The sequence below is a fragment of the Gouania willdenowi genome, chromosome 19 (genome assembly GCF_900634775.1).
Source record: "Gouania willdenowi chromosome 19, fGouWil2.1, whole genome shotgun sequence".
NCBI lineage: Eukaryota > Metazoa > Chordata > Actinopteri > Blenniiformes > Gobiesocidae > Gouania > Gouania willdenowi.
The window spans coordinates 24,324,657-24,338,085 of NC_041062.1; the positions used below are offsets into that span (position 1 = coordinate 24,324,657).

The window sequence follows — 13,429 nt, forward strand, 5'->3', positions numbered from 1 at the left end:
CATAAAATAAGAATGCTGATTGTTTAAATAATATCAAATACCGGTAATAAATTGATGTTTGTGGAGCGGTGCTGCTGGCTCGTATGTATTTACGGTGGGAAGAGCGAATAAAAAGTAGAATAAGGTTTAAAATGTAAGATATCAGCCAGTTTGGGCAGCGAGGATGTGATTTCATGTAGAGATGGAAACTCGTTGGTTGAAACTGATCAAAATACATGGAAATACACAGAAACCTCCGTTAACAGGAGTACAGCAGCCCTCCTACCTGCTCGTTCTGGTTGGCCGAGTCGTTTGAAGGACACCCTCATCAGCCAATAGGGTGCGGCCTATGTCACAGAGCGGCCTTTGTGTGGATTTTTCTTGGATAATTGCTAAATTATTGGAATGTGGCCAATACAGCAGTGCGTTCAATAGCCTCAAAACTACAGTAATAAGTACATTTGAAAGGTTTTAGGCCATTTGGGAAAAACAGTGGAGGATCCATTTAATAATTTAATTTTCGAAAACTAGTGTGATTTTGAGGACATAAAGACAATTTTAACCAAAAACTTAAAAAGTGCATCTGGAGAAAATGACCTACAAGCTCGTGGCCTTCCTGTCTCTCCTAAAACGTCCTGGAGGAGGTCCGTAACGTTGTTCACGTTATGTTGAAAAATGATTGCCTCCGCTTCAGCATCTACTTCTCTGCATTTGATTAGACTCAGCGCTGAACCGTGGAGCGCACACGCCATCACTTGGGCGTGTGCACGAAAAAATGTGGCTTATTTTATGAAGGTGTAATGCTTTCGAGTCTTCCTGTCACACTATTTAAGTAACACACGTGTTCACCGAGGCACGCGCACACACGCACACGCACACACACACATGTTGGCGTGCTAGATTAAAGTCTTTGATGATATCCATCACGGACCGTTTGAGCATTGCAGATTGAATTTTCCACAAATCTTTACAAGTGTATGGTGAACACTTCCTTTGAGAAAGATATGTAATATCCAATCATACTCAGAGTGTGTGTGTGTGTGTGTGTGTGTGTGTGTGTGTGTGTGTGTGTGTGTGTGTGTGTGTGTGTGTGTGTGTGTGTGTGTGTGTGTGTGTGTGTGTGTGTGTGTGTGTGTGTGTGGTTAGGCGTCACACGTGTGGTTTCATTCAGCACAAACACTAGCAGTGACTCATGGGATGTCCTGCATCTCAAAGCCACCTCTCACTGTGCTGGAGACAGGATTCAATGAGATTTACATCAGAATACTGAACCATGATGGAGAGCAGGAAGCAGATATGATTGCAGAGCGGCGGCGGCGGCGGCGTCGTTAGCATTCAGACGGCGTGTGTGATTGCAGAGCTGCTATCGGCCTATTTATTCATTAGAGTCCTGGTTAAAAGCAGTACCAGAATAATGTTATCTATGTGCAAAGATCTAGTTTCAAACCACAGTTACAGCATGTTGAGTAGTGTGATAAAAAAAAGAGGTAATTTTTGCTGTTCATGTTCAGCTGGCAGTGGTTGGTGCACTTGGCTCAGAGTGGTTGGAAAAGCACTTAGAACAAAACCACCGTGTCATCATTCAACGTCCATGGGTTTCATATAAAAATCACGTTACAAGTTTGAAAAAACCACACTGACCAATGAGAGAAGCATCCAAACACTGCGCTGTTTAGTTTTAGCAGTAGAGCGACGTCACAAACCACACAAACAGAAGATGTGTCCATTAGTCAGTAGTAAAATATTCTAAATACACTTATTAGTAGATCTATGTCTATCAAAACACATTATTATGCACCATATTCATTCTATTAACTTGAAATCATGTGATTGATGATGTCACATGGCCCCACTACCTGTATTCATCCCATTGTATTCTATTAGAGTGAAATTTAACTGCTTTTTTAGATCATTTAGTAGCTTTTTTTTACATCATTTAGCAGCTTTTTAGATCATTTAGCAGCTTTTTCAGTCAAAATGACAACTTGTGCTGCTTTTGGTTGCTCCAAATAAACAGCAAAAGTTAAAGATGTCGATGTAAACCTCTTTCGTTTAAAGAAAGAGGATAAAAAACAGTCGTAACCCTAAAAAAACTGTGTGACTGCAGGGGGCGACAGTTCCAACTCTGCGCTTTGGTATTAAACAATGAAGGAGAGAAGAGCTCTCCTAAGGGACCTTTACTCTCCCTTACACAGTGCGCTGACATGCTATGGTGGCTGGAGTTAGAGAGTAATCACAGACTGTTGAAGGACTCCCATCCAAAAGTTTTTCTTTACTTTGCAGTCAGCATTACATGGTCCATGGACTGGTACAGGTCTGCAGCTCGGTGGTTGAGGACCACTCTAGTACAGGATTCCAGCCTTATGTAAGTATGTATGTATGTATGTATGCCATACATACATACAGGATACAGGATACAGGATAAATTCCCACCCAGGGGTCAAACTCAAAAACATACAAATGATAAAATACACAACAGCCAAAATACACAAAATGACTCTTAAAACTCAGAAAACTGCTACAAAAGACACAAATAACAGAAAAATGTACAAAGATATAACCAAAATACACAAACATGACTAAATATATTATATGATATATGGTATTAAACTTATTTATACAAAATGACAACAAAAATACAAAAAATGGCTCCAAAAAAGACACAAAATAAAAGAGATACAGAGCAGAACCTCTATTGTTTCCTAATGCTCAGATTAGTTATTATTCTAAATGCTGACATGAATGTTGATCATGTGACCCTCAGATTAAAAAACATTTTATTTGATATAAAAACCAGTCCGATTGTGGATATGTTTGTTAGCTACCCTGCGTGATTCGGTTCCAGAGTAATTTATAGACGTGATGAATGAAATGTACGTGTATTAACTTTGTTCTTGTTGATAAAAGTGTGAGGAAACCTTCAGGTGAAGTTAAGAAACAGATATAAATAGATAGAATACAAAGTGATGGATGGCTATCATTCTAAAATCTATTCTTTCATCTAAAGTTGGTTTCTAAAGCCGGTGGGGCATCTTTGTTTATAGATATATTTATCACAGGATTTTGTGTTTTTATAGAAAAATCATACTCCAAATGTCAGAATGAGCTCTTTTTCTGTCAGACAAAATGATATCTCTGTGAATTACTGCTTTTATTTTAACAACCCAACTAGAAGAAGCTTCTATGTAATCCAGTTTGATCGAACATCACTAAAACAACTGTGGAGCACATGACAGGTACAAATCATTAGGATGTGGTTGATGATGATCTTAGTTTTTACTTCTTTTTACTCCAGTTACTGGATAAAACTGATGACTCACCTTCACTGGAGGCTGATGGTTTTATATTTCCCTTCAAATCTTTCATACATGAAGTTTAAACGGACACGTCTTTTTTTAATTAACGTTTCATGTTTAGTTTGTATGTGAATTTCTTGTTTGTGCCCATCATCAATCATTTTGTCATGTTTACGGCATTCACAGAGTTTGCAGGGGGCAGGGGGGTGATATAAAACTAAAAGGTTCACAAAATAAAGTAAAAAAGTTCTAAAGGATCAGCAGCCGATAACATGTGATTCTCCTGCTTCCCGTAGCAGCTCAGAGCTTTGTTTCCAACATGGCGGACACCGCGGGTTCTCCTCATTAGCCTGTTGTTTATAGAGATACACTGAGACAACAAGCGAACAAACACTGCGATCAGTGCACGCTTGTCTGTATATAAAGCAGTGGATTGAGCTGTCAGATCTGACAGTAGAAATAATATGTATCCTTTATTTACCATAGGAAACACATACATTTATATCTGATGGACTGACCTACATTAGGTAGGACCAAACCTGCCAAAATTAAAATTAAATTAATAAATAAAAGAACATAGATATAGAGAAATATAAGTGGGGAAAAAATACAAAAGTTTAAAAATATTTTTTTTCACATGTATAAAATAAATGATTAAAATAATAAATAAATAAAAAATAAAAATATATTACTAATTATATATATATATATATATATATATATATATATATATATATATATATATATATATATATATATATATATATATATATATTGTTATTTGGCAGGTTTGGTCCTCCATACTACGATTTGATTCTAAAGCTTTATAAATTTTACTTTGTAAAAAAGATAAATATTGGACACTTTTAAATAAAAGTTGCTTTAAAAAATTTATTTTTTTATTGGTCAAATTGACTTTACTGTATTGTTATAACTGTAGGAGTCAGCGGAAATATGGTAGAAGAAAAATTAATTGAAATAAAATACAAAATAAACTTATTAACACCATTATGTCACCAATGTGTTTTTAAAAACTATTTTCTGCTAATTTTTCCTGCTAATTTACTGTATTTCGTCAGAAAGACTTGGTGTGAGAATAAAAGTTGTCACTGCCTCAGGCTGTGAGGTTTGCTGCCAGCGTAATTTGTGTTATTTTGTAAACTTAGCATTTTCTAATCCCTCTGTTAGTGGAAACTTTCTGCGTTGGATAATTGCTCAACAACTTAAACAAAAAAATCATTTTAACAAAACCCTTTCAGGTCGATTTGATTACCGCTAGACATCGATTTGGAAATACTTTAGAGGTTTAACACAAACTAAAGGTGTTGCACAGTTTAAAATCACTGAGATGCTTCATGCAAAGACTGGAGAGAAACCAACCAGAGGCAACGTGGGAAAATCAGTACAGTTGACAAGAAAAAAATCACCTTTATGGTGATGGTGAAAGGTAGAAGGAAGCTTTTCTGGCTTTTTAATATAATATATTACAAACACAAACAGAGCTTGACTTTTGCAAGTTCGATCAATTCTGTTTAAAAAAATAAAGCTGCTGAGGATGAGCGAACACAGAAACGTCCAGAAAAACAAAAGTAGAATGTAGAATGCTGTCTGGTACTGGAACATAGCAGCGTGATTAACATCATTTTTGTGTGCTTTACTTGTAGCTGGTTTTAGTAATATATTTAGTTGAATCAATGCACATTAATATTCATCATATATATATTACATATACCCTTACATTTGTGATTTTAATAACCCAGTACCCTGGATGCAGGACTTTTAATTCATGATTCATGATGATATTGATCATGAATGTTTCAAGAAATGCATACTCAATTCCATAGAGAAGAATTAAAAAGCCCTTGGTCTGTGAATTATTCTTACCAGCAACTCTTTTCTTTGTTGAATTTTTCTTAAAGATATTGTTTATTTATTTTAGTTGAATTCATTAATGTTGTGAATGTAAAGATTTATTATATTATTGGGGAAATGTTTAGAGAGAATGATTGTTTTCCTTCAGTTACAGCCGCCAGATATTAGTTTGGACCAGCAGAGGGCGCTGGTAACCCAGTGTTCGGTTGGGATGCAGCTATTCTGCGCATTGAAGAAGAGATGCTATGCTTGCAAACCTGACTTTTACAGATATTCACGTAATATTACAGACATTCTTTTGGTGCTAAAGGAGTAAGGAATCAGTTATGAACATGTTTAAGAAGAGAAGGCGGACAAAAAGAGAGTAGTAGGTGATTTTGTCCACCGTCTACGCTTCTGGACATTCATGCTAGCATAAAGTGAAAGTCATTGTGTAGGCCTCAGAGATCAACAAATCAAAGCTATTTCTGACAAAAAACGGAATATACTCACAAAGGTTAAAATTGCCAGTCCATGATTGTTTTCAACTCCATCATAAACAAACAGGGATGGTGACAAATGGTCATGTGACTTGAACTTAAACATTTCTTGCATTGCATTGTACAAAATACAACAAAAACAAGAAATTACCAAAAAAAAAGAGCTGGGCGATATATTGAAATTGAAGATATATCAAGTTTATTTTTATTTTTTTATTTTTTTGCCTTCTATATATATTTTTAAATTCTATTTTGTACTAAAACACCTCTCAGAACAATAAATGTGTCTGGGTGGCATTTTGTACCTGCAAATTTAACCCTAAATTGTTTTCCTGGTAAGATTTTGAGTTAAAATTGTCATGATTTATATTGTATATTGTCATTTTGAGAAAAGATACCGAGACATGAGTTTTGGTCAATATTGCCCAGCCCTAGTGTGTGTGTGTGTGTGTGTGTGTGTGTGTGTGTGTGTGTGTGTGTGTGTGTGTGTGTGTGTGTGTGTGTGTGCAGCTGTATATTTGTATGGACGTTGTGTCGGTAACAATCCACACTTTCAATTACAAACTTCTTGGTCCATAGCCCAGCCCTACCCCAAAAACACGAAATACATCAGAAAATAAATAAAATGACTATAAAAAAACCCACAATTACAACAAATTATAATAAATGACTCCAAAATACACCATGTAACATTAGTGAAATATGAGTGTGTTCTGCTTGTGTTGAATTCGGCAGGTTTTGCTCGTTCTTCATCACACCGTAATGAAAGAGACGCAGTCATCGTGTGTTTTAATCAAATACATCACGTTTCACTGCTTACAGCTGTGAGCCCCAGAGAAGATATCAGAACCCACATAATGGTTTCCACTCTACACTAACTGTCTATATTACAATACCTCCATCTGACACAGGAATATCTATGTTAGCATCTGATGTATTTATATTTGCTATTAGCAGCTTTTCTATTTGAACAAGTAGAAAGCAGCATCCCTACAGCCTATAATAGCTCAAACACACACACGCACACACACACACACACACACACACTCACACTCACACACAGTAGTTATATTAGTGGAAACTTGGTGTAACGAGGTCATTTGCTCTATTGATCCAAGTCCACAGATACTGATGATGTGCTTTGTGTTTTCCTCATTAGCAGCACACCACCCATGGTTTCTATTAGCCTACCTGTGTGCCTCACACACACACACACACACACACACACACACTCCACTGTGTCATTTATGACTTGTTTACGTACGCTAGGCTGTTAGCACTAATGTGCTAACACGTGGTGATCATTGGTGTCTGTGCAGGGGCGACCACTGTCCTCAGAGCCATCGCTGCTCAGAACCAATTTGTGTGTGTGTGCGTGTGCGTGTGTGTGTGTGTGTAGCTGCTATCAGGCTCAGCACCAATGCTCTTTGCTTGATTGCAGTTTCAATCTAAATTAAAGCCCGTTAGCAGCCCCTGTCTGCCCCTCTGATTGGTTTTTGATTTGATAATTGTGATGTGTAATAAAGCACTTGACAGCACACGTGCACGTGCTCAGTGTGCACGTTTCTAGAACCAAAAGCACATATGTTGAAGGCGTTTTGGTGCTCTGTGTGTGAGGGGCGGCTGAGTTTCCTTATGAGGCTTCTAACGTTTTAATGCCATAATCTACTTTGTTGGACTTTTAAATGTTTTTAATCCATTTATTTTATCTAATCTGTGTCTAACTTAGTGATTTACAACTGACAGAAAGTCAATCCCTCCATGTTAAAGTGTATTTCCCATATTAAAGCACATGTATCCAGTGTTATATGATAAATATATAGAACATAATTAATAATAACACTTTACTCCCCCATTCTTTAAGTTACAGTGGGGGCTGAACATTTCAAGCTGTATTTTGGATTTATTTTGGCAGGTCCATAATACATGTTACAGAAATGATAAATGATAATAATAAAAAGTCTTACATTGATACATTTGTTTTCATTCCTCATTTGTGAAGCGAAACTCAAGACGTTCTATATATTTAATTTTTTTTTTTTTTTTTTTTTGCTGCCTTCAGTCACCTAGCAACAATCTGAAACTCAACCTATGACACACACACACACACACACACACACACACACACACACACACACACACACACACACACACACACTGGATAATGAGAAGTTAGTTAAATAACAAAAAAGAGATTTATAGATCAGGGGGTGGGATTAGATTAGACATTTCTCCTTCTCAGAAATTTAAACTGAATTGCAAAATTTTGTTGAGAATCTTTTAGTTTTTTTTGTTTCTGCTTACATGTTCAAAATATGAATAAAAAAAACACAATCACAATAATTAAATGATTAAATAATACAAATTATATTTTTGTTTTGGCTCCATTCCAATGATTGCTCCAGGCGGCCATCTTTGATTGCATCATTGACAGGACGAGCATGTTTAGAACGAGCTAAGTTAATTTAAAGCAGAATTAACCATTTACAAGATTGAGGAATTATTCCATTTAGAATTAAAATCAGAATAAATCAGCCACTTAATTCAGATTTAAGTTTAATTCAGAATGGCCATTCAGAATTAGGTGTTTACAATGTGATTTTTAATCTTACTAAACCGAACTCAAAACGTCCTTACTTTGTTCTTCTTGTTGTTGTTGTGTAAACTAGTTAAAATCGCTACTCCTCTGTTAGTCGTGAACGAATGATTTCCAAATTTATGGGAACATAGTCGTGTGATATATCGTTTGAAAGGTGATTCAATGTAGATCACAATTATGCCTCGCGCAATTTGATTAGGGGCCTGGTGGCCCACCCCCACTTTTTTCGGCAATTTCCCTTAAAGTCGTTTTCTCATTTATTTGTGAGTCAAATATTGCGACAGTCGGTGGTACCGAATCATTGACACATACCAATACATGAATGGGGCCCTTTACTCTGTATGTGACACGGGGGCCAGGGGGCCCCATTTTTCAAATGGCTACTTCTACGTTAATGCTCGCTGAATCGGGCTGTAATTTCACATGGATATGAGCGGATGTCAAGAGCTTCTCGGAGACCTTTTTTTACTCGGTAGAACCGAGTCATTTAACTCAATTCTTGGGAACGTGGTACGTGCTATTCGGCACCGAAACGTTTCATTGTGTTCATTCAACGTGTTCATTCAAATTTGTTTTTCTGAAATAAAGCTCTAGTGTAAACGTAGCCAGTGTGTTGTTGGGTAATAACAGAAAAACTGGATGAAATGAAGTTGAAGCAACTTGTAGTAAATATTGACAATACAAGTAAATAAAACAATAATGCAATTCCAGACACAGCTGAGTGTAAACAGTAATATTTATATTTTATGTAAGGTCCTAAAGTTCTAATGCAAAAGCACAAATTCCTGATTGGGTCTTGTTGGAATATATTACAGCATACACAAAAATGTTGAACCATCAAAGTGCAAAGATAAGATGTATTCTATGTAATGCTTTTTGTTGTTACTATTGTGTAGTTCAGTGTGCTCAGAGTGACACTGTTTGTTAGTGTTGAATGAAACACTTTTTAGGACATGTGTTTCCATTACCCTTAGAAATACACAAATCCAAATATATCTCAGTAAAATATGGTAATGGAAACACCTGATTTTTGGAAAAAACAAAACAAAAAAAAAAACGCTCAAATATCACTAAAACGTTTATACGCTTTGATTTGAATGATTTCAATGATACCATGACTCTCTGGTACTTTTTAAAGCATGTAAATGTTTTAAATTGAGTCTGGTCACCTGAACGTGAAAAACCTCTCCACTCTGTGGTCACTCCATCCATCACAGAATTTATCTCATCTTTTCATCACTCGCTTCTTCTCTGCTTCTCCTTTGGATTTTCAGTGTCTATAAAATATTTACCATGTGTGGGCAGACTTCTATCTGAGGGATTTTAAAGGAGGGAGGAAAGCCAGTGGTAAGGAAAATAATATAAAAAGAGCAAGAGGAGGAGGGAAAGCAACGCTGGAGAACGGGTTGGGTGAGAGCAAAGGAATATTAATGCTTTGCTTTGAAACAACTGCTGATTGTAAATAAATCATCACAACTACACAGAAATGCTATGCGCGCTCTTCTCAGAGGATCCTATAACGTATTCTGATTATTTTTCCTACATCTCTACCTGTTCATTTTTATTCTCAGCTCCCACTCATGCCATAATGATGTTCACAGCCCTCTCGTTTCTTTCTGCTGGCTTACTATTATCTACATAATTTATAGGTCATTACAGGAAAATTATGTTTAGAGAGATAGAATACGCTCTATGTGTGAGTTTTAATAGAATAAATCATGATAAAAAACACAAATCTCACATTAAAATCCCTCAGCCAACTTTATGATACAGCAACATGTGTCATACTCAAGGTGTGGGGGTCAAATTAGGCCCCTTAGAGCAGGGGTTTTAACCTTGGGGTCACAACCCTGTTTGGGGTCACTAGACACTGAGAGGTGTTTTTTTAAAACAATTTATGTCAATTTTTGCTTATTTTTACAATTTTTTTGCAACTACAGCAAACTCACCATATTTTAACCTATTTTCATCACATTTTCTTGCAATATTTTTGCTCCTTTTAATGTATTTTTGCTGCATTATTCTCCAATTTCTGACACTTCTACATCACATTTAAATGTATTTTTTCCACGTTCAACACATGTTCAGCACTTATAAATCAATTATAAGTCAATTTAACCACATTCACCATTTGCCATGCCCATTATATTTTCCACTTTAAAGCCAATATTGACACTTTGAACCCTTTTTACCACGTTTTTTGTCTGTTTTTGTCCACACTAATTATTTTTTTAAAATCCCATTTCACCACCTTTTCCACCATTTTTGGTCACATTTTAACCCATTCTATTTCGAATTAAAACAAGGATTTCCATCTTTAAGATGGCTATAATAATAATAATAATAATTAACGTTCCTGGATAACAGTGGATATTATTCAGATGAATAAATAAATGTAGTTATCACAGATTCATAGAACAATGGATCATCATTTTACTGACTTGATGGATGGACCCCATGACTTAACTCACAATCTTTTCATGATCCTGTAATTTTCCTTTAAATCATTCCTCAAACTTTTCACAAAATGAAACAAAAGTTGGTCAATATAAATAAATCAGTAAATAAAGGACTTTTAGGTGAGGACAGGGATTGATAACTGTCACTTATTGCCTGACATACTTTACACATCATTTATAGGACGAGGACAGATTCATGTTGAAATGAGTCGTTTTCATGTCTAAAACCTGCAGCCCATTAAAGATCAAACTGAGTCCTGGCCTAAAGAGTGTTCAAAGTGAAATAAATATAAAGTATAAAAAGAAGATGGTTTCCTTCAAAATAAATACAAGAGAAAAAAAAAATATTTTTTGTTGATTTTATTTTAAATGTTTTGTCCATGTGTTTTTAGGGCGGGGCTATCAGACTCAAAACGCCCTGACTTTGTTGTTCTTCTTCTTCTTCTTCTTCTTCTTCTTCTTCTTCTTCTTCTTCTTCTTCTTCTTCTTCTTCTTCTTTTTGTGTACACGAGTTAAAATCACGACTCCTCTGTTATTCATGAACAAAATAGGCAGAAATCTGTTTGCTATAATCTATGGATGTGTACGCATTGATGCTCGAAGCCCGATTTTTGATTTAAGGGCCAAAACAAAACAAAAAACAAAAGTCAAATATTACAACAGTTGGTGGTACCGAATCATTGACACTTACTAATGTGTGAATGAGGCCCATTACTCTGTGTGTGCCACGGGGGTGCCAGGGACTGAACCCGGAGACGTTCCACGGGTGCGGCTGTAGTTCATCAGAACTTGTCATTTAAACAGAGCAATGCCATCGTTAATGTTGCATAATCAGTGTGACCTGATTGGTTTTCTTGTTTTAGGTTGTAAACGTCACTGTGGTGATAGTTTTAATTCATCTGTTGGAAATAAAACTGATGATCCTGTGCATCAACATGTCGAGTACAGATTCACAGCCATGTTTTTATGATATAAAACTGTACTTTGTTTGGTTTTTAATCTGCCAGGGGACCCATCTTTGCACAGAAATGTGATATTTAAAGGTTAGACTCAACCCTAGGTGATAAATGGTTGTTATTTAACACATCTCTAATGACTTCATCCTGAACGTTCCCATAAACTGCCTGGACTGGAAAAGAAAAAGGAAAAAGAACTGATGGGATGGAGCACAATGATGAATGAGATCAAAAGCTATCTCCTGATCTGCATTACTAATGTAAATATTAATGTGAGAGGGCTAAGATGAAGGGGTAACCATGGCGACAACAATCTCTCTCCTCATGGCAGGCTATTTCTTTTTTTTATGAATACATTTAAAGCCGATCTGGGTTGAAACAGTGATGCTCTTTAGGTGTCCACACTGTGTCCGACATCAGGGGTTCTCAACCTTGGGGTCGCGAGACACTGGGAGGGGGTCGCTAGATGCCTTTTTTTTACCCTTTTTCTGCAACTACACCAAATATGTCATTTTTTCTTGCCATATTTTTGCTCCTTTTAATGCATTTTTCTACATTTCTCCCTTTTCTGACACGTCTTCGTCAAATTTGAAAGTTTTGTCTGCACATTTTTTCCCACTTTCAAGACATGTTCACCACTTATAAACCCTTTCCACCATTTTTCCACCTGATGTCACATATGTTGACCCATTATTGTCACTTTTCCCATTTCACCACCTTTTCCACCATTTTTGATCACTTTGAACTCATTTTATTTGTGATTAAAACCAGTATTTCCATCTTTAAGATGACTATAATAATAATAGTAATAATAAACGTTCCTGGATAACAGTGGATATTATTCAGATGAATAAATAATTGTGGTTATCACAGATTCATAGAACAATGGACCATCATTTTACCTACTTTATGGATGGACCCCAAAAGGCCCCCTGAAAAAGGTTGAGAACCATTGTCCGATAGAACCTCTGAAGAATCATGTAATCAGCATTACATCCTGTTTGTCTTCAGGTGGGAGGGACCATGTACAACACGGGGCGCCACGTGTCTCTGCGACTGGACAAAGAGCATCTGGTCAACATCTCTGGTGGTCCAATGACGTACAGCCATCGTCTGGAGGAGATCCGGCTACACTTTGGCAGTGAGGACGGTCAGGGATCCGAACACCTGCTGAACGGACAGGCCTTCTCTGGAGAGGTCAGTGTTGGGGTGTCAATGCATTTTAGCTTTTTGCCTATATGTGATGTAGCGATACTGTCCAACACTAGATTTAGGAAGTGTTCGAACACCCCCAGGTTTTAAAATGCCTAGATTATGGGCGTCACTCCTAGTAGTTAAGACACACCCAGTCACAGCAGCCCCGCCCCCACAGCGCTGCACAGTTCCACATGGAGCTGTCAATCAATGCTCACTGAGGAAACCATTTCCTCCTATCTTTTAAAGGAGGGGCGGGGCCAACAGTGACGGTTAGTGATGTCACTGATCTAATCATTTAACCCATAGAGTCAGTCACTGATATTTTACAACTAAAACCAATACATTACAATACACTAACTAGAATGTGACGAGTCGGACTAAGATCAATAAACTACATTATTTATTCAATCATACATGGATCGAGCACAAATATTGTTAAATAGTTTTTACATGTGGTGCAAGTTGAATGACATAACTAGTGTGTATGCTTTTATTAAATTAACCACCAATAATCCAATAACTCCCACCATAAATAATGTGCTTATTCATGCTCTGACATCTGACTGAAAAAAAATACACATTAGCTTAGCGC

At 36.6% G+C, this 13,429-nt stretch overlaps 1 protein-coding gene across 2 annotated transcripts in view; it reads left to right on the forward strand.

Annotated features, from left to right (window-relative positions):
* The window catches only part of ca10a (carbonic anhydrase Xa), a 387,959-nt gene that overhangs the window by 324,936 nt on the left and 49,594 nt on the right, over positions 1-13,429 (forward strand). For both annotated transcript variants that reach the window (XM_028476950.1, XM_028476951.1), the window contains one exon: positions 12,652-12,837. In XM_028476950.1, coding sequence (XP_028332751.1) covers positions 12,652-12,837 — 186 coding nt within the window. The remainder of the gene's footprint in view (positions 1-12,651; positions 12,838-13,429) is intronic.